The 22,238-nt window shown below is 37.6% G+C and overlaps 1 protein-coding gene across 1 annotated transcript; it reads right to left on the bottom strand.

Moving 5' to 3' along the window:
* Positions 1-1,118: 1,118 nt before the first annotated feature.
* On the bottom strand, positions 1,119-14,722 carry LOC132145071 (F-box/LRR-repeat protein 20). Its single transcript, XM_059555783.1, has 15 exons — positions 14,496-14,722; positions 10,407-10,468; positions 10,131-10,185; positions 9,816-9,890; positions 9,290-9,384; positions 7,395-7,463; positions 7,227-7,322; positions 7,018-7,144; positions 5,705-5,779; positions 5,479-5,609; positions 5,329-5,389; positions 5,176-5,220; positions 4,212-4,268; positions 3,712-3,924; positions 1,119-2,288 (listed from the first exon to the last, which is right to left on the bottom strand). The coding sequence occupies exons 1-15, from the start codon at positions 14,535-14,537 to the stop codon at positions 2,181-2,183; spliced, it is 1,311 nt and encodes a 436-aa protein (XP_059411766.1). The 5' UTR covers positions 14,538-14,722; the 3' UTR covers positions 1,119-2,180.
* Between the last annotated feature and the right edge of the window lie 7,516 nt (positions 14,723-22,238).

Below are 22,238 nucleotides of genomic sequence, written 5' to 3'. Positions count from 1 at the left end.
TAATTTTGTTGATCTACGATTGTCTTAAACCTGTTAAAGTTGCTTGCAAATTAACTAATAACTTACATATGCATACAATATGAAGAATCTCAGGTGCCACAAAAATGATTAAAAGGATAGGTCACCCAAAACGGTACTCACCCTTAAATTGTAGGAGTTCTTTGTTTCTTCTCATGCACAAAGAAGGTATTGTGAACAGTCCTGGTAAAGTAGTTGACGTTAGCCATTGCCTCCCATAGTATGGACAAAAACTATGGAAGTCAATGGCTGCCGTCAACTTGAGGGACATCATTTTCATTTTTGGCTGAACTATCACTTTAAAAGTTGCAGTAAAATCACAGAAGTGTGTCACAAAACACACGGCTAAAAATGATCACGTCAAGGTCAAAAACAAAACACTAGACTGGAAGAACAGATCTCTGATTGCAAGTTAGGATGTGTCTTATGTGCTGCGGACAAAGTCGAGAGCAAAAACCACAAGGACAGAATGAATAGAAGGTGTAGAATAAACCTGACAGAACATCAGCAAAGAAAAAGACAAAGCACCTGATGACATCTACACGTCTCATACCATCACAACCTACTGAAAAACTTCAAAATACAGCTTTTATTGCATTTATGACTCTGATCTGCTGAAATACTTTCCACAAAAGTGTGTGACAGAAACCAGATGTGTTCTGGATTAATCCCAGCCGCTGTGCTCTCGGTCTAATGTGTACTAGACGGAGTACTTTTTGAAGAAACTGAATTAACGTAAAAGTGGCTTAATGTAATTGCAGTTTTCATCAAGTATTACAATTATCTGAAACATTAAATGCTTTTAGGCCACCACATCACCTTCCATAAAGCCCCACTGAAATATTTGATGTATTTTGCAACTCATTTCAATGAGGAAATCTGCTTACAGAAACTGACGGGAAAAAACAGATGCAAACACCTCACAGGGACACCTCAGGCATCATTTATGAAACACAAGACCAAATTCATTTCTGTGTAACAACATTCCTTCAGACATTTCAGTTCACTTAAACCTGTCAGACTTCTATATCTCACTGGCATATTTAAAATGGTCTTTACCGCTTTAATATCCTGCCTTTGCCGTTTGTTTCACATATATACATTTATAGATATTTTGATATTTAAAAACTATGAAAATTAATTAAATCATTATTACATTTTCTATTCAATTAAATGTTATGCATTTCAATTTATTCATGAACGTGAAAAAAAAAAAAAAAAGTGTATTTCAAGGGCATTTCTTTTCTTAAAGACCACAAGGCCAAAAGTGCCCCTAGACGAACTAATGGATTTATGAGAGAAATTCATTCTGCTTGTTTCGTGAATGAAGCCCACTGCCGTTCTCTCCATGATTATGAATGACAGATTTTCTTACATACACACAAGATGCTGTAATCTCATGCGTGACACACACTCATCAGCTCAATACAGTTCCTGTTTTCCCTCTCACCTTATTTACTTTAACCTCACATCTGCCCCTGCTTCTCCACCGGCCGGCTGAAACTCAGACCCCTTCCGAAAGAGATTTTGAGGTAAAGACTGATTTGAAGAAAAGACTCGGAAGACAATCATGCTTTGAAAATATTCAGCCTCTGCTCTAAAGTTTAACAAAGCCACTGAGAGCAACACAGACGGAGAGAAAGAGAGAATCTGTGTGTGTGTGTGTGTGTGTGTGTGTGAGAGAGATGTGTCTGAATGTGTGTTCAAAGCTGGGCTCCTCAGGGGCTCACAGGTTAAAGATCACCGTTACTGTGTGTTACAGATGAGGCATGAATCCATGAGCTGGTTACTGTATGATCGTCTCCTGTTTACCATAACCTTGAATCAAACTGAGGTGGTCCATCCAAAAACAAGGAACATCAGCGACTGCGTAACCACAATGACGTTTTGTAGTGGCTGTATATTTCTCATAAAAGCCCCACTGTTCTCTTCTCCTAATAGTTTGTGATGAACAAAGTAGCACATTCCCCAAATCGTCCACTTTAATTACCATACAAGTCTTGTATAAAGCCATTGAATGGACTGTAGTGTTGATCAAAGCTCATGAGTGGGTGTGGGGTTTGTCTCTCCATCACTCCCATCTGATCTGAGCCGGGGACCCACCAGCATGTGCTCTAGGTAGATCAGGGGATGAGAGGTCAAGATGCACAGTCCGTTTTACATCATAGAAGGATACAGCAGCGACAGAATCTCTGGCGGCTCCCGCCCACCGATGGAGGCGGAGTCACAGGTGCAAAGTAGGCGTGGACTTTAATGTTGGGCAAGTGAGTCTACAGAGGATGCAAGAAAAAAGGAAAAAGATTGAAAAATTGTGGATGTACACCTGGCAGGAAGCTCACTAGCATGAGATAACTTCCCACCCTATAAGACTGCGTATTTATGAAAAATAGTGAATGCTAAAATGTTAAAACTCAATTTTACCATAAATAAACGTCAACAGATACAGCAATTCTGCATGGTGGCAAAAACAACCAAAGTTTAATCTGATACATGTCAGATCGATCATATCTATCCACTTTGAGGTCAATAACTGTGTTGTGTTAGCGCCCTCTTGTGTCAGAATCTGTGCTGATATTCTTACAAGGAGTTTAAGCTGAAATCAAATTGACTATAAATATTAGATAAAGAAAATATGCTAAAATGACTAAAACAGGGAAAAAAAAGTTCATTAGAAATATGTTTTTAAACAATAAAAAAAGCACATTAATTACACTGAAAAAAGTTAAACAAAATGTGTATAAAAGCCGACTCAAAATACTACTACTATAAGTCAATTGATACTAAAGACACTTGTGTTCTGGTATTTTTTGGTCAATTTTGAACAATTTTATATTATTATATTATATTATATTACAATTATTTATATTTTTATATTATATTATATATTTTTTTAGGTTATAAAAAGTTGTGCAATAGTTCAAAAACAGTCCTACAATTTAACTATAATTTAGTTCAATAAACTTAAAATAAAAAATTCTATGTTGACTGATTTAACCTGTTAACTGTCACTCACATTTTTGAACAAAGTGCATGATCCAAACCTACATTTTTATAATTCATGAATTCATGAATTAATTGGTAATGCAATGTTTGAATTTAAAATGGGTTTCAAAGGATGAATTTTGAGATTTTATAATATATAATTTCTGATGATTTCTAAAGTGTGATAGAGAAATACTTTTTTTTTTTTTTTCAAAGGTCAGAACTCCTGTCATGATGTAGGTTTTTGGGGTGCACTCTTGCCATAAGTTAATCTATTACTTTTCCTATATAATTTTTTACAAAAAAAGATGGGTAAAATATCTATTTAAGAGTCTTAGAGCTTTCCAATGATATATAGTTTGTCATGATTAGATTAGGTTTTAATTGTAATAGTGAAGTAAACGTAGGGGACCCACCGAGGCGCCGGGTGACAGTTTACAGGTTAAATTTTATTTAGGTAAACACTAAGGCCAGTTATTTGAAAACCATTTTTTAAATTCACTAATCTCTCCAATTACATTTATATTTGCAGCACTTTTTTAATTACTGAACCAAAATCACAGTAAATGGATCCCAATTTGCATGATTTAGTCAAATATCTACACCATTTAAACCCAATACTTGGGTGCATACTGAGCACTGTAAATGATTCCTCCATCTAGATCCTGCAAGGTTTTACATTTAGGACCAATAATAGACTGCAGGGCTCACCCTCAAGCGCTTGATGCCGGCGCGGGTGATCTGTTGACAGTCGTACAGCTCGATGCGGTCCAGGCTGTGACAGGTTTTCAGATGCTCTAAAGACGCGTCTGTAATGAGCGGGCAGTTGTCGAGCTCGATCACCTCCAGTCGGTCGTGAGCGCAGGGTCCGCTGCCCAGCTGCCTGATGCCATCATCAGTGATGAGCTCACAGTGAGACAAACTCTGCAACAGAGAGCCAAACACACAAACAAGAGATCCATGGTCTGTTTCTCGTTTGATTTTTTTTTTTATAATTGATCACACTAAATTAAATTGACAGCTCTAATTAAAGTCATGATCAAACAGAAATAGTGTCCGATTTTTTCTTCCGGATTGTGATTATATGAAATGACAAACACATATGCACAAATTAACTGGTCATAGTAAGATCTAATAACACACATTTAAAATGCTGAATTTAAAATATGCAGTGTCATTTTTTTGGGACACTTTTGTGTTTTAATTCTTACCAGAACCTGGAGTCGAGGGCAGTGTATAGATAGCTGGATGAGCGTTCCATCTGTAATCTATAGAGAAAATAGAAAGCCATGAGATTTTAATGTGAAAATTACATATTCGCATCGATTACTGTGCAAAAGAACATACAAAATCATTTGAATGATAATATTGAAAATAATGATATATATATAATGAGATATATATATATATATACACACACACGTTTGTATAGTTATATATAAAATACAAAACTGGAAATAATATTAAGTTATTTTTAATTTAAAATAAGACTACTAATGAAAGCATATTTTACAATCTAGGTGGTAAAAAAAAGAACTGCAAGATGTAAATTGAATTGCAAGAATACAGTTCGTGTATGTTCCCAAATTGTGATTTTTAACTTGCAATTCTATGTTTATACAATATCTCTCAATTCTTGAGTCTTTATCTTTTATCCCCCAGAATTGTGAGACAAAAAGTCACAATTTTTATGTTTTATTCCATGGCAGAAACAAGATTACACATCTAGTAGTATTAAACAATAACACAATGATCATAAAAACTACAATTTTAATTAAAAAAAAATGCATTCAGGCTTACGATTTAAAACCTTTTCAAACATTTATAAGGTTTTAACTTTTATGATTTGGAAAATATTACTCAAAGAATGAGCTGTTTGTATGAATACGATTTCTCTTTAACTGATCACAAATATTTATTATAAAAATATCAAATTCCTTTTTTATATAAAGAAAATAATCCATACTTTTCAAGTTGCTTCTCTTAAAGAGTCTCCGTTAAAATTTCACCCATTTTTAAAAGTGACTAATCACTTCAATGGACAACAAAAAATATTTCAGAGGGATTTATCAAATGCAGTGTTCTTCGTTTAGAATTAATAACATTTAATACTGCATGTAACAATATTTGAACATTATTATGCGTTACTCTCAATGCCAACCCACTGTGACTCACCTGTACACACTCTTCTAAATCCATCTTTTCTAATTCATGACAATTCTGGAAAAAAATGAAAGCGTGAGAGAACAGAAGAGCAAACCACACGCTGGATTTTAAGTTGTTAGAAGCTCTGGAGGGTCAGCACAGATGGAGGGATAGTTTACTCACCCGCGCTAGTGAGGTGAAGCCTACATCTGTAAGCTGAGAGCAGCGAGCCATCTCTAATATTCTACACAGACACAGAGATCAATGATGCATCGGTTAAAAGAGGAGAAAAACTGGCTTGTGGGGATTGCAGCTGATGTGTGGGTTACACACCTGAGGCGAGGGCAGTTTTGGCCCAAGGCATTGAGAATAGCATCTGTGATGTTTGCGCAGCCGGACACGCATAAAGACTGCAGCCGATGGCACCCGCGACAGATGGTTATGAGACCTTCATCTGTGATCTGCTGCTCGATTCACACACAGACAGAGCTGCATGAGGAACTCACCCGCAGGATATATTCACACCCGACCCCTGTACGACTGAATGTGTGTGACTTACTGAACACGTCTGCAAATTGAGTGTGACCAGCTCTGGACAGTGTGCTCCAATATGCTGAAGTGCTTCATCATCCAACTATGAAGAGAGAAAACATAAGAGAGAGAGAGAGTGACACATAATGAATGGATTTAAAGTGACAGTTCACCCTAAAATAAAACTTGTCATTATTTACTCACCCTCATGTAGTTTAATGCCTATTTATTTTTACGTAGATTACAAAATGAAACATTTTGCAGAAATGTTTCATTTTGGTTTGGTGGTTGGTTTTTTTTTTTGTCCCTATCAGGTTGCCATTGAATGAAAAATCTCCGTTTTAATGTGGATAACAACAGTTAACCCTGATGTTAATCACATTGTTTAGGTTATCTGACTTTTTTTTTTTTTTTTACTACTTTGTAACCACTATTCAATTTGTGCTTCAATTTTTACATTTATTTTAGTTAAGGTTTCAGCAAATTTCTTATGTGCTTTTATTCATATTTCTTATTTTATTTTTTGTCATTTTAGTACCTACTTATTTCAATTAACTGAAAAACAACATTACTCATTTTCATTCTTTTTTTAACATTTATGTTTGTTTGTTTTTGCATAAAAAAGTGTTGTATTTATTTTATTTCTGCTTAATTTAACCTTTTATTTAATTTGTTTTAATCAATGCATGCTTTTGAGGACTAGGTATAGTCAGGACTATGGTATTTATTGCCATTCTGAATTACCTTTTCATTTTATGTTTTCATTTCTATTTTAATTTTAGTTTAAGTAATTTAGTTATGTGCTTATATATATATATATATATATATATATATATATATATATATATGGCTTCAATTTTTATCTCAGTTTAGTAAGTACGGTAAATCAACTTCAGCTTAATTCAGTCAGCTGCCAAAAGCAACATTTCTAATTTTCGTTTTGTCTTCTAAATTTCTTCTTTTCTTCTCTTTTTTTAAGACTTTCATCAAAATATTTCTTTTTTACAGCATTATTTAAATGACTAAAAATAATTTTTAATGGTTTCAGCTTTCATTAATAGTTATATCATTGAGGAGAAGAGCTAGTAATTAATTTTATTTCTCTTTTTACTTTTAGTCAGCTAGTTATTTCAGCCATTTTTTAGAAGTTATAATTTAGCTTTTTTTTTTCCAGATCTTTAATTTTTAGTTAACAGTACTGTGGGGGTGGACAGTGCTAGTGACACACACTGCACATTTAAAGATTTATTAAAAAGCTAGCTATGGTTGTGTCTAAATAACACAGAAGGGTTGGAAGGACAGTGAAGAAGGCTTGAACATGTTGTGAAAGCACAGAGTTACCTGTGTGCAGCCCTTGAGGAACAGGCCTTTGAGTCCTGGACAGCATCTCACAAGCGCTTGTATGCCATCTCTGGTCACCTGATCACACCACGAGATGTTCAGCTGCTCTAGCAACGGACAGCCCTCGCTAAAATGACACAGACAGAGTCATTTAGCCCTAGAGAAGCATTTTGCATAAACAGCAAGTGTGTGCATCCAGGAACGCTGACCTCAGAGCTTTAAGGGACAGGTTTGTGATTGAGGTGCAGGAGGCAAGATCCAAGTGCTTCAGTTTGGGACAAAATTTACTCAAGCTGTTACAGGTACTGCAAAAAGAAAGAAAGAGGTTTTAACAGAGATCAACAACCATTTCCACACACATCGCATCTTTCTCTCACCTGTCAGTGATCTTGGTGCAGCCATTGAGGCTGAGCAGCTCTATATTTCTGCAGTTCTGGGCAAACGTTCTGTGAGAGACAAAAACTAATTTTATATGAAACATTAAACAATGCTTGAATTTCCTTTCAAGCTGCAATAATGTCTTGAGTTTAAATGTGACATCTTTCAGAATGGAAGGCAGACAACATGAAGAGCAAAGTGACAAAATAAACTGAAGTGTTCTTTGCTCTAAAACTATTAACGTAAGGTTTTACGTTAAAACTTTAAAAAGAGAGTAAAATTTACAGAAAATGTACTCACCCCCTTGTCATCCAAGATGTTCATGTCTTTCTTTCTTTAAATTATGTTTTTGGAGCAAAACATTTCAGGATTTCTCTCCATATAATGGACTTCTATGGTGTCCCTGAGTTTGAACTTCCAAAATGCAGTTTAAATGCAGCTTTAAATGGCTCTAAATGAGGAAGAAGGGTCTTTTCTAGCGAAACAATCTGTTATTTTCTAAAAAAAAAACTACAATTCATATATTTTTTAACCTTAAACGCTGTGTGAACTCTGTTTTATCTGGTTCAAGACAGTTAGGGTAGGTCTAAAAACTCCCATCTCACTTTCTCATTTTTTTGAAAAGGGCATTTGATCTTCTTTGCATGTTCACTTTGTAAACACTGGGTCGGTATTTCTGCAGCGATGTAGGATGATTTTGAAGTTGGAGGAGAAAATGAGATAGGAGTTTTTAACTGTCATGAACCGGAAAAAAGCTTGAGTTCACACAGAGCTTGATAAGACAAGCGTTTGAGGTTAAAAAGTATATCAATTGTATATATATTTTTTTAGAAAACAGATGATCGTTTCACTAGATAAGACCCTTCTTCATCGGCTGGGATTGTTTAGAGCCATTTAAAGCTGCATTTAAAGCTGCATTTAAACTGCATTTTGGAAGTTCAAACTCAGGGGCACCATAGAAGTCCATTATATGGAGAGAAATCCTGAAATGTTTTGCTCCAAAAACATAATTTCTTTACGACTGAAGTAAGAGCATCTTGGAAGGCAAGGGGGTGAGTACATTATCTGTACGTTTTTGTTCTGGAAGTGAACTACTCCTTTAAATGCAAAGGTACAATAAGCAAATTCAGCATTTTTTTATTTTGCTAAACCAGAAATCAAAATTCTTGACGCAGAAAGTATTTCTGGTTGGTCAGACTTTGCTGCTGAAGAGTTGACTAAATGATTTCTCACAACACCTTATCACTGACAGCATTTTTAATGCAACATACAAGCCCAAATATTGAACCGATCAAATTTGCCATATTAAAAAGTTTGGGGTGAGTAAGATTTTTTTTTTTTTACGATTTTAGAAAGAAGTCAAAAAAGATATTGATGAAATAATATTGAGATATTGCTAAATATGGCTGCTATCTAAAATAACTGTCTTATATTTGAATATTGTAATTTATTCCTATGATGCAAAGCTGAATTTTCAGCATCATTACTCCAGTCTTCAGTCTCGCATGATCAACCAGAAAACACTCAATATGCTGATGAAAAAAAAAACATTATTATTATCAATGCTGAAAAAGGTTGAGCTGCTTTGCATTTTTGGGAAAAGCGTGACGCATTTTTCACAATGCTTTGAGATGAACAGAAAGAACAAAAACATTATAAATGTCTTCACTTTTGTTCAAAACATGTACTGACCCCAAACTTCTGAACAGCAGTGCTTTGGATAAACCTTCTGTCAAATGCATACATGTAAATGTATAAAAAAAAAAAAAAAAAAACGAGTCTTGGTTTTTTGTGCCTCCATCTCCAAAAGTGTCTTCAAGAATGAACAGTTTCATCTTTTGGTTGTGAAAATGTGCTCATCATAGATAAGCATTCATCTGTCCCTCTATCCCACCTGAGAGCGCTGTCTCCGACCCCCAGACATCCTCGAAGACTTAACTTCCTTAGGAAGCCTCCACACCGTTTTGAGATGTTCTCCACCACACGGCCCTGTAAATACAGAGATTTATTAGCCACTTTGTATTAAATACTGCCTGAAATTCCTTATATTTTAGAACTCAGAACAAAATGTGGACTGTCCAGATTAAAGGCCCCATTATTCTTCAAACAAAATCAAAGAACAAACAGATATGACATAATTTCGAACAAAATCAGGCCAAAACAAACTTAGTTTTGAGTTATTTTCGGCAGTGCGAAACAGCTGACCGAAGCAAACTTTCTGGGGGAGTTCGTTTGGCTCCGCGAGCGTCGCGACATGTTTACATTAATTGACACCCCGCCTCCAGCAGCGCAGGGGTGTTGGAAAGTTTGAAATCATCACTCAGCCTTTTCGAACTTCTTTTTGCCCCGAAATGAAGAACGAAAATGAACTTTCATTTGCAGTAAATGCAGGGCCTTAAGAACAACTACTCTCTACTCACCTCAATGTCTCTCTGGAAGTCAAAGAGGTCAATGCGCTGCCAGTTACTGCCATCCAGGGCTAACACGTTCCATGACTGAGAAAAGAGAGAGAAAATGAGAAACAGAAACTCAATCCACTACAGATACATATTCACAAAAAAAAAATCCCTCCATAGACAGCCATTCAAAAGTAGCTTTATATCCTGACAAAGCATCACTGCAAGCAACATTCAATCCACTAAATATTTCACTATGTTATAGTTTTAGAGGCTCTTAAAAGTGTGAAATGAGCAAATGTCAAAACAGACACTTATCGTGCCACAACACACACTTACTCGGGAGACTTGTGCGCAGCGGCAAAGTGTGACTACATCCAGAAACGAGAAAATTCTGCAGGAAAACATCAGAACTATTAGCAAAAATCATTAACAAAAAGCTAGATAGAAGAGTCATCAAAGTCTTCGTTATTTCTGTTCGTTCGAAAACAAGTCTACGCTCTAAAAACAGCAAAGACAAGGAGAGATGAAGAAGACAGAGATGATTAAGATCGTTATTAAAATAAGGAAATGAAGCAGGAAGAGAGAGAAGTGCTGAATGGGTTTCACACCAACCGTAACAACAGTTCCTTCGGCAGCTTCTTGTTGATAACAGCCTCGTCATTATTGGAGAACATCTGAGGAGACAGAAAGGCATGCATTTATAAAACTGTGTGGCTCATGAGTTCAAAGGTCAGCAACATGCATCAAATGGATTTTACTGAAATAACTGTCAAGTTACACAAACGTCGGTTACTGCTTCCTAAAATGTGCAGCAATGGATTAATAATGTCTTATTAGCTTTTATTTGTATACTTTCCATTCATAATCAGATCACCTGATCAGCAATGGATCCTCTGCAGTGAATGGGTGCCGTCCAAAAAGCTGATACAAACAACACAATTCACATGACTCCAGTTCATTAATTAACATCTTGTGAAACAAAAGAAAAATTCATAATTTTCATCAGCTGTTCGGACTCTTATTCTGACGGCACCCATTCACTGCAGAGGATCCATTGCTGAGCAAGTGATGTAATGCTAAATTTCTCCAATTTATTTTTTCTAATTATGGAGTAACTACTTTAAAGTAGAAATAATATTTCGAGCTAAGGATACTTTTTTTGTCACTTTCTGTAAATTGGCAGTAGTGCAGAATGCATTTTAAAACTGAAACAATTACACAAATCAAATTTTCTGGAAAAGAAAATTATAATTTCAATCCCAAATTCTATTTTTTTGCCCTACAGGTTGGACTTTGTGCCAGATACTACATGAAATGTACACCAGAGGTCTCATCTTGCTCCCAAAAAACCACAAAACCTTTTTTCCAAGTGGTAACAAGAGATACAGATTGTCCTGCTGAATAATTCAGACCGGACCAGATGTTCCCTTTTTTAAGAAGTGTCTACCTCACATCCAAGAATAGTGGAGCGTGCATAAATAGTTTATTATTAAAATACAAAAACACTGATTTCTTTTTATAAGCCCATCTTGATCTGAACAAGAATCTGATCGCAGCAGTCTGTTGAGGCCTCTTCGTCAAAATTCACTAATTAACACAGAAAATGTATCACAGATAATGGCACGGTTGAACAAGATCGTTGGAATCACTTTCCGAATGAAGAACATATAAAACATTGACAGCCAATCAGAATCCACCTGACATTAAAGAGATCAAGCATTTAAAGCAGCAGGAGACATAACTGCAGTGTGTGCTTATAATAAACCGACGGTACATTAGCGTGGACGCTAATACAGTTACTGTCATCTTCATGGTTCGTTTTACAGCTCCACAACTCCAGAGACTGTTCACTTTCATTGTAATGGAAAAACTGCTTAGACATTCTGTTAAAGCTCTTCTAGTGTTACACAAAAGAAAGAAAGTCACTACAGGTTTGAAATGACATGAGGGGGAGTAAATGATGAGTGAACTTTCATTTTTGGGTGAACAGTTCCTTTACAGCATTGACTCAGCTGAGAAAGACAAACAAACAATGTGTGAGATAGCTTACAGCTATTCTTTATTATCCAGGCTGTATGGAGCAACCTTCCATCTGTTTGTTTGTTTGAGGATGAGCCGTGTGATGTCTGACTGCAAACTGTTACAAACCAGGAATGATTGATCACTTGTTTCTGGCTCATCTGAAACACTATGTCGCCAGATGACTTTTCTCATAACCAGATCCCTTTTATATCTAAATGTCTCCTGTAATTGTTTTTACATGGGTGAAAACCACACAAAGATGAGTGCAGGTCATACTTTACGATCAAAAAATAAAATTTAAAAAAATTATATTTTAGTATTTTTTTTCCCCATCATTTTAGTAGTTTTGGGGGTTTTAGTTATATATATATATATATATATATATATATATATCTATATATATATATATATCTATATATATATATATATAGATATATATATATATATATATATATATATAAAATAATATAATATATTATATATATATATATATATATACTCATTGATTATACAGTTGACTCCTACCGACTACAGTTTTAATGAATGAAATTTCTGTTATATTAGTTAACTTTTAATGACAAGAAAAAGTGACTCACTTCCTTTTACATGGAATGCAACAGCTTCTAGAGCTCTGACTGGCTTAGATATCGTTGTCAGCTAAACCTTCTGTTGACCCATAAACAACCCTGTTTCCTCAGTAAAATTGTTGTATGCTATATTCATATTTTCAGGCAATATTGCTACAATCAAGCAACTGAGCATAATATGAACTGTCAGTCGTTTGTAAATATAACTCTCATGCTGCTGTTACCAAAACAATGTCCAAATAATCACTCAGATCCTAAAAAAAGAAACAGGCCTAAGCCGGTAACAATGCAGTGCTTCTGAAATACTAATTGCATTCATGTCTTTGCAATAGAAATACTGCAACTAGGCCTTGTATCTTAACAAAAATGGCCAAGTTATTATTGTACAGTAATAATGAACTACTATGATTATGGGAGGTCCTTCAAATGTTAAAAAGAAAGTTTCAGAAATACGCAAGTTGTTTTTATGGCATTTGTGTCTAGTATAAGTTTTCAATAATGCACAAACTTTATCACAAATAAATGTGTTATGATTGTAATTATTACTGAATATTTATTTAATAATTCTCATTCTTTTATGCTTGGCGCTATGTCACTTTTCAACCACGCTGAAATTTCAACCATCAGAAATAAACATTTAAATGTCATACAAAGAGGACAGCTAGTCTATGTAAAATTATTGGTAATTTGTCAGTAATGTCACACCCTGAATGGTTAAAATGGCTTTTCAAGTTGTGTATACTCTGTATAGAGAATTAAACACTTGTGGTAATGTGTCGGTAACTGGACACCATGGTAAATTTTGAAAGTGAGTGAAGTGACATTCAGCCAAGTATGGTGACCCATACTCAGAATTTGTGCTCTGCATTTAACCCATCCGAAATGCACACACACAGAGCAGTGAACACACACACACACACTGTGAGCACACACCCGGAGCAGTGGGCAGCCATTTATGCTGCGGCGCCCGGGGAGCAGTTGGGGGTTCAGTGCCTTGCTCAAGGACATCTAAGTCATGGTATTGAAGGTGGAGAGAGAACTGTAAATGCACTCCCCCCACCCACAATTCCTGCCGGCCCGGGACTCGAACTCACAACCTTTCGATTGGGAGTCCAACTCTCTAACCATTAGGCCACGACTAACCCATTGGTTAGGATAGGATTATATTCCAACGTATTACAGGGTAGATCAACACTGGGGCATTACATAACAAAATAATCTTTAGTAACTGCCTACAATGTCTCACTTAGACATTGCATGTCTACATCTGATCTTTAAGAACAACTACCCACGACATTAAAGCATAGCATCAATGCAATGCGTGTCAATGGCCAATGGCTGTGTGTCAAACCTAGTAAGCCGCCTACCTAGACAGCATCACAGACGACCAAAACTGCAGCACGCACTCTAAGTAGTCAGCTCACTAAGTTGAGACACACCCGATGTAAACACAGTTATAACTTGTTTAAACACGATTGATCTTGTGTCTTCGAGTGAAGCAACAAACTAAATGTTTGCATAAAGTCCCAGCTTTCCTTTGTAGTAAAGAGCTGTGATGCGCTTGTGTTTTTACGCGTAAAGGCCCGTGTACATATATCCAGCTTTTGTTTTGGCCGGCTGTTTTTTCTTCCCCACTTCAGCCTGTGGGCCTACCACCATTATCCGTCTCCTATAATCTCAGCTAACCAGTTTAATTTAGAAAAGCCTTCGAAGCGTAGCTCGCAACCTACTGTTGCTTCACGTAAACAACAGAGGATATATTAAAGCACCTTTTGTGACTCTATAAGCTAGGAACAATGGTTGTGTTTATACAAGCAGACACAAAGCAGACCTGACAAGAAACAATAAACAGCGACTTAAAAGAGGCATAACGCTGGATTTGAGGTTGGCATTGGTCAACATACATTACTGAGCGTGTTTTACAGACTGTCAAGTGACTAGAAGAGCTGAACTCTTATGTATGATTCCGGAAGCTCGGCCTCTTCTACAGCAACAACACGTAGAATCCTCCGTTATTTAAGACGTTTAGGAGTAAAAACGCACGATTGTTTACATCGAAATGTCAATCTGTAAATAAGCAGTGGCTACTTGCCTCGAAGCGACTCCGAGAGACGCCGTTCACCTCTTTGCCCATCCTGAACACGGTACAGTCGGTCGACCGGAGAGGAAACGCGCGTCCGGTTATTAAAAGGAGGCAGATGCGTCGGTGCCGCTGGTTTCCGTCGAGCTCATGTCGTGTGTTCGCTTAATTTCCTCGCGATTGTATACGGCGAAGATGCAGAAGAGCCCCAGTGGTTGAAGTATGCTCGTGTTGTGTTGCGGATCACCCCCTCCCCTTTACCTTCACCATAACTAGATCGGACAGTTTCCACATTTGAAAACGACACATTATAGTCAATATTGATAATAAATATTGCAGTTTTATCTGTCCATACGCATTTGTCAGACCGAATTCATTTGTAGTAACGTTACTTTAAAGCTAGTGTGTGGTAAGTTAGTAACCTCAGTGAAAGTCTAAAGTTATTATTGTCTGTGGATAACTTTCAGCGTCTTAAATGTCGATTAAAAGTCATTTTTGATCAAATATTACCAGTTTTGTAGATGTCATATTACCAATCTTGAAATATTATCCATTTATTAAATATATGTATATATGTGTGTGTGTGTTTGTGTGTGTGTGTGTGAGCGCCGTCTTTTCAGATGAATTCAATGTATTATTTATAGTTTGACACTGAAAGTTTGTTGGTTTGGCATGATGAGGATATCAAGACAGTTCTATGGGTCAGTGTGTACAGAGTACTTATGAAAAGTGAAATATGTGTCCTATTGTAGAATGCAAAGTGTACAGACTGCAAATCATTTTTTTCTCGTTATTGTTATGCTTATTTCCGGTTTTGATGCGTTAGCCCCACCTCCGACTGTAGTAGCCAATAGGAACCCAAAGATTGTCTATGTCATTTGACGTAATCGTGGTGGTAACACGAGGCAGCGTTTTCCCAAACAAACGACACTATTGAATGGTTCAGCAACACAGTTACACTTATCACATTAAAGTCAGGTCAGAGAAAATAATTTAAGAACATCCAAAATATTTTTATTACTAATATTATAATCACAATAACACATTTTAGCTGTTTACACTGTATTTATGTGGCTAAATGGAATGCTTTAGTAAACTGAAATCTTGCACATCTTCTAGATTTTATTTCAGACACGAATGTTAGAGAACTACCTCCTGACTGTATACATCCTAAAGACACCGATCTAAAATATGTCTGAAGTTATAATTGTAAAATACTGCCAATGGAGATTTTAAAATAAATAAATACAAATATTCAGAGGAAAGTTGCTGTACTTCTATAATCAAAATGTGCTTTCATTATTATCTCTATCATCTATCTATCTATCTATCTATCTATCTATCTATCTATCTCTGTGTGTTTGAGTGTGTGTGTGTGTATAGAGAGGGAGAGAGAGATTATTACCAAATAATCCTCTAATCAATACAGAATAAATATTAAATCTTAAAGATCAGGTCCTTTCTTTCGGAACATGCTGCACAACTCCTTGTTCAAGCTCTTGTTCTGTCCAGGCTGGACTATTGCAATGCTCTCTTGGCAGGTCTTCCAGCCAGTTCTATCAAACATTTACAATTAATCCAGAATGCGGCAGCAAGATTAATTTTTAATGAGCCGAAAAGAATGCAAGTCACACCTCTGTTTATCAATTTGCACTGGCTACCAATAGCTGCTCGCATAAAATTCAAGGCATTGATGTTTGCTTACAAAACCACCACTGGCTCTGCACCCATTTACCTAAATGTATTACTTCAGTCTTATGTCCCCACTAGAAGCTTGATTGTGCCATCACAAAGAAGCACAGTGTCACTTTTACAGACTTTTAAATGAAATGTTCCCTCCTGGTTGAATGACCTCCCGAACTCAATCCGATCAGCTGAGTCCTTAGTCATCTTCAAGAACTGGCTAAAAACCCATCTCTTCCATCTTTATTTGACCCTCTAACTTTAGCACTCAATATTCTAATTATATTCTTAAAAAAAAAATCTTAACTAATATTTTTGTATTCTGTCTAGTTTCTTTTTTATTTATTATAGAATTATATAAAAAAGACCTCTAACACTAGCTTGCTCTATTCTATCTGTTTTCTTTTTATTTATTGTATTATTTAAAAGCCCTTGCTATGTGTACTGCATTAAGCTAGCTGAGACTTGTTATAGCACTTGTATAAAATATACTTGATTAACATATGTGATTTAATGTGAAACTATTAAATTCATGATGGCCTTTTAATTTAGAAACATATAAACTGAACAGAATGCGGGGCGAATAATAATAATTTTCTCAGTTTCAGTACTTTGTTCTTGTAATGTTATGACAAAATGATTTCGCTTTATAAATGTAACTGCCTTTCAAATACTTCTTAGGCTAAAGTAAATACTAAAGCTCACTATAAGACATTTCACAACATCAGCTGTGAAACCCCAGGTTCGCTAGAGACTGGGAACACAATCTGACATCATCTCCGCGCGACGTCAATATTTGAAAATACCACAGACTGGAAAATACACAGATATCTACATTAAAATTAATCAACTGCAAACCCAGCATACATGCTTACGAAGGTGAAATTATACAGTATTAAATTTTGTTGTTGCATAAGACTAAGACATTAAGACTAATTTTTGCATAATGCATTTATTAATGTAGAACATCTCGGTTACGTATGTAACCATGGTTCCCTGAATAGGGAACGAGATGCTGCGGTGACGTCACCGTATGGGAACCCTATACCATAATACCTGACGTACCTGATAGCTGGGATCCAAGGAACCATCTGCTCAAGCGGAGAGAACCCGGGAGCCAGGAGCCGTCCTCACATCCAGACTGTAAAACTTGATAAAAGTGCTCGGTGAGGACCATCCTGCCGCAGCCCAAATATCATCCATCGAAGATCCACTGAGAAAAGCTTGAGAAGAAGCCACTGCTCTCGTGGAATGAGCTCTAACTCCTAAGGGCGAAGTGAGTCCGCGCGCCTCATAGGCTAAAGATATTGCCTCCACCAGCCAATGGGACATGCGTTGCTTTGTGACAGCATGGCCTTTATTCTTGTGTCCGAAACAGACAAACAGCTGGTCAGACTCACGCCATTGGGCTGTTCGATCAACATAAGCCTTTAGAGCTCTGACAGGGCAAATACTCAGATCTCTTGACCCCGCCTCTGCAGGGGGTAAAGCCTCCAAGACCACTTGTTGAAAGCGATAAGGGTTAGAAGTGACCTTAGGGACATAATTAGGCCTCGGTCGCAGCAATACTTTCACAGAGCCTGGTGCAAATTCCATGCACGAGGGTGAAACAGAAAGAGCCTGTAAATCCCCAACTCTCTTGAGGGAGGATAAAGCCACAAGAAGAACTGTCTTTAGAGTCAGGATTTTATCTGGTATAGTTTCCAAGAGCTCAAACGGATGCCCTGATAAACCCTGTAACACAATGGATAAATCCCATGAAGGAACTCGCACAGGGCGGAAAGGCCTCAGCCGTCATGCACCCTGTATAAAACGAGAAACCAGCGGATGACGGCCCACTGAAGCACCATCTATATATACGTGGTTAGCTGAAATGGCTGCCACATAAACTTTCAGAGTGGCTGGCGTTACTCCATCAGAGAAACGGTCCTGAAGGAACTCCAGTACTGAAGCCACTGGGCAGTAAACTGGATCCATATTATGAATTCCACACCAGGCCGTAAACAGTTTCCATTTAAAAACATATAAGCGTCTCGTAGAAGCTGCTCTAGAATTCATAATAGTCTTGGTGGTTTCAACAGAAAGACCAGGACATATTAACTCACTCCGCTCAGAGGCCACGCCCACAGCTTCCATAGATCTGGCCTTGGGTGCCAAATCATTCCCTGTGCTTGCAATAGTAAATCCTGTCTGAGGGGAATCTCCCATGGAGAGCCCGCTAACAGACTGACCAGGTCCGCGAAATTTCTTCTGGAAATTTGTGCATAAGCCCAGGCTTCAGTTTAAATGATTCAGCACAAGATCCCGGTGAGAGTGTGCTTGAGTCTGCGATTGTGCCAACACCAGCCAATCTTCTAAGTAATTCAACACGCGAACGCCCTGGAGCCGCAACGGGGCCAGAGCTGCGTCCATGCATTTTGAAAAAGTTCGGGGAGCCAGAGCTAAGCCAAAAGGAAGAACGCGGTATTGATACGCTTTGCCCTCTAAAGCGAATCTGAGGAACTTCCTGTGTCTCTTGATGATCTGAATATGAAAATATGCATCCTTCAGATCGATCGTGACAAACCAGTTGTTTGGTTGAATCTGAGACAAAATAGACTTTACCATTACCATCTTGAATTTGCTCGTCCTGAGTGCAAGATTCAAATGGCGTAAATCCAAAATGGCTCGCAACCTGCTGTCTTTTTTCGGTACAACAAAATAGCGGCTGTAAAAACCTGACTCCATCTGAGAGGGAGTCTTATACTTCCTCTATAGCCCCTTTTGCCTTAGAAGAGCTGACATCTCCAGTCGCAGCACCGCTATTTCCTTTGGCTTCACAACCGTGGGAAGAATTCCGCGGAAAGGAGGCGGGCCTTTTCGAAACTGAATGGTGTATCCGTGACGAATTGTGCGTAACACCCATTGTGAAATGCCGGGCAAGCGTTCCCACGCGGCCCGAAACAACATTAGCGGTTTCAAGATTTCCACCTTCTGCAACGTTTTCATACGCGTTAAAATGTCCGGGCACGAAAGGCTCGCGGCATTTGTAAGCAGGGGAAGCGCATGCGTCAAAGTTGTTGCGTCTCGTTGTGTATAATCCTGAAGCGTGTCCACGGCAGGAATTAATTTCAACAAGCGAAAAAGCGGTAGCTGAGTGAGCTGTCATAAACGGGCCGTCTTTGCCAGACCCTTGAACCGTCCCTCGGATTCTGAAGGCTGAATTGCGCAGAGTGTCTGAGGGAACGCTCGACATGATAACTCGATCCAATGCTGCTCGAAGCGCCCTTTGCGGTGAGACAGTCAATGTTTGAGCGATGGGACTGCAGTGAGAGGGTTGGATGCGCAAAAACGGTCCAACAGCGCTCTCTAGTGGAGGGCACAGTCCCTGGCAAGCAGCGAGAGTATCAGGAGCTGCTATTAGGGGCCCGAGAACGAGAGGCATTAGCCGTCGAGCTCAGCTCTAACCTCTTTCGTTGTCGCTGGGGAGCCGGTGGGAAACCTTAGGACCCCAATCCCTACGAGTACGGCTGTTTCCAGGACCTCGAAACTTCCTGGTGGAGGTCCGGGAAAAAAGGCAAGGGCCTTCGGGGCTGCGCAGGTGTACGACTAGTTAAAAAACGGTCGTCCAGCTTAGATGAAGGTTGGGCCTCGGCCTTCTCAACCTCCCAATCCAGTCCCAGTTTACCCACCGCGCGAGAAACCACGTCCAACAGTTCGCTGTACGAGGGGGAAACACGCTTCTCCTGTCCACTAGGAGGGAGAGGGCTAGCGTCAGCCACGAAATCCTCAGACCCCGAGGCCGGGGTGGATAAGATGTCGTCGTCATATCGTCCACAACCGAAGGAGATAGCATCATATGCCTCCGGGGTGGGCTGTAAATCCTCGTTTGAGAAAACGACCGTTGAGAACGCGAGATGATTCCTAGGGCACAGATCATTCGCTTTCCTGAAGCAAATGAAATCTGAGCGAAATAGCGCGCGGCACCCAGGTATACCATCGAAGTGACCTATGAAAGGGAACTTTCGTTTTTTCGGTCCACTGTTGTTCTACTATTCATGGAAATTCATCATATTGTCAATGTAATTTAAAGGACGCATTCTCTGTGTTTATAAGTGACGAGTCGTGTAAAATTGGCATTAACATTTAAAGGCTTCTTGCTTATATGTTGTAATCACAGGTTTGCTCAGATATTATGCAACTAACGCTCAGCACACTTAAGAAGAGTCTGTAACATTACATCTGCTACAATAAAATAATAAAGTCGGTAGTTAACTCGTCTTTTGTTTTATATACTATAACAATTATTAAATAATCATTACATAAAAAAATTGAATACAACTGTATAATGTTTTTTTAAAGGTGTATATATATATATATATATATATATATATATATATATATATATATATATATATATATCCTACTTCCTAAATGTTTATTTTATAGTGGTAGGACAATCTGATAAGGTATTTTGCGCTGTAAAATCATCCTACATGTTTATTTTATAGTGGTAGGACAATCTGATAAGGTATTTTGCACTGTAAAATCATCCGGTTTATTTTAATAAGGTATTTTGCGCTGTAAAATCATCCTACATGTTTATTGTATAGTGGTAGGACAATCTGATAAGGTATTTTGCGCTGTAAAATCATCCTACATGTTTATTTTATAGTGGTAGGACAATCTGATAAGGTATTTTGCGCTGTAAAATCATCCTACATGTTTATTTTATAGTGGTAGGACAATCTGATAAGGTATTTTGCGCTGTAAAATCATCCTACATGTTTATTTTATAGTGGTAGGACAATCTGATAAGGTATTTTGCACTGTAAAATCATCCTACATGTTTATTTTATAGTGGTAGGACAATCTGATAAGGTATTTTGCGCTGTAAATCATCCTGTTTATTTTAATAAGGTATTTTGCGCTGTAAAATCATCCTATATGTTTATTTTATAGTGGTAGGACAATCTGATAAGGTATTTTGCACTGTAAAATCATCCTATTTTAATAAGGTATTTTGCGCTGTAAAATCATCCTACATGTTTATTGTACAGTGGTAGGACAATCTGATAAGGTATTTTGCACTGTAAAATCATCCTATATGTTTATTTTATAGTGGTGGGACAATTTGATTAGGTATTTTGCGCTGTAAAATCATCCTACATGTTTATTTTATAGTGTTAGGACAATCTGATTATGTTCTTGGCACTGTAAATAGCCTATACCATTGCCTAATAAGAATCTTCGATAAAGTTACTTTACGTATAGTCACAGGAGCGAAGCAGTAGTACGCAGTAGGATTTTTCGATGAGGTATGATATATCGATAGATATAGCTAAAATTTTGCGCTACTGTAAGAAAGTCTGACGAGGTAGGACAAATCGACAGAACACCGGAAGTAAATTTCCCATTCATTTCTCCCATTGACTTTCGGAGAAATCCGTATCTAAAGAGTTTTAGAGCATGTGTGAGGATAACCAGCTACGGTTGAACTCATAAGCATATAAAATATCATTTCGAGTGAAAATATTAAGAGAAAATCCAAAAAAAGTCAAAGGTACAAGACTGTGTACATATTTTAATTTTGAGCGCAGGAACTACTCATCCACCGCGCCTCACTGAATTCGACTGAAGCCACAACCGCGAACGAGCCTTTTGAGCGACTTCCAAATCTGATGATGGCCGCCCGCGCGAACTTTTTCCTCCAGTGAATTAGATTTTATATAGTGAATGTGCAGTAATAGCAGTTCTTTCAGTATTAATCGTGTAAATAAAGTGTTTTATATAGGTATTGTGTATTGATTTTTATATTTATCATCGTGTATTTTATATTGTGTGCGTGTGTGAAAGTGGTTAAGGATAATGTCAGCAACTGACTGCAATCACCGCTCTGTCAACACATGTCGTTGCCATTACACAAATGTTCAGTAAATGCACAAAAAGGTATGCCTAGGATAAATATTGTTTTGACAGTGGCATTATAAAATGCTTGATATGACTCATACCATATGAAGGCTACAGTAGCCTAGCTAAAGTGGACGATAATGTTAACTAACGTTACCAACCTCCCTGCAAAACTCTCATGGC

Source organism: Carassius carassius, chromosome 8 (assembly GCF_963082965.1).
Source record: "Carassius carassius chromosome 8, fCarCar2.1, whole genome shotgun sequence".
In the NCBI taxonomy this organism is placed as follows: Eukaryota; Metazoa; Chordata; class Actinopteri; order Cypriniformes; family Cyprinidae; genus Carassius; species Carassius carassius.
Note: the sequence above shows the minus strand (reverse complement) of the source record. Positions and strands in the feature narration are given on the sequence as shown.

What these genes read in the sequence shown, in the direction of transcription:
- LOC132145071 (XM_059555783.1), bottom strand. Translation starts at nt 14,537, where the DNA reads ATGGGCAAAGAGGTGAACGGCGTCTCTCGGAGTCGCTTCGAG. An exon ending in TCTCTCGGAGTCGCTTCGAG is followed by an intron (nt 10,469 to 14,495) that starts GCAAGTAGCCAC and finishes CTGTCTCCTCAG; the next exon opens with ATGTTCTCCAATAATGACGA. An exon ending in GCTGCGCACAAGTCTCCCGA is followed by an intron (nt 9,891 to 10,130) that starts GTAAGTGTGTGT and finishes CTCTTTTCTCAG; the next exon opens with TCATGGAACGTGTTAGCCCT.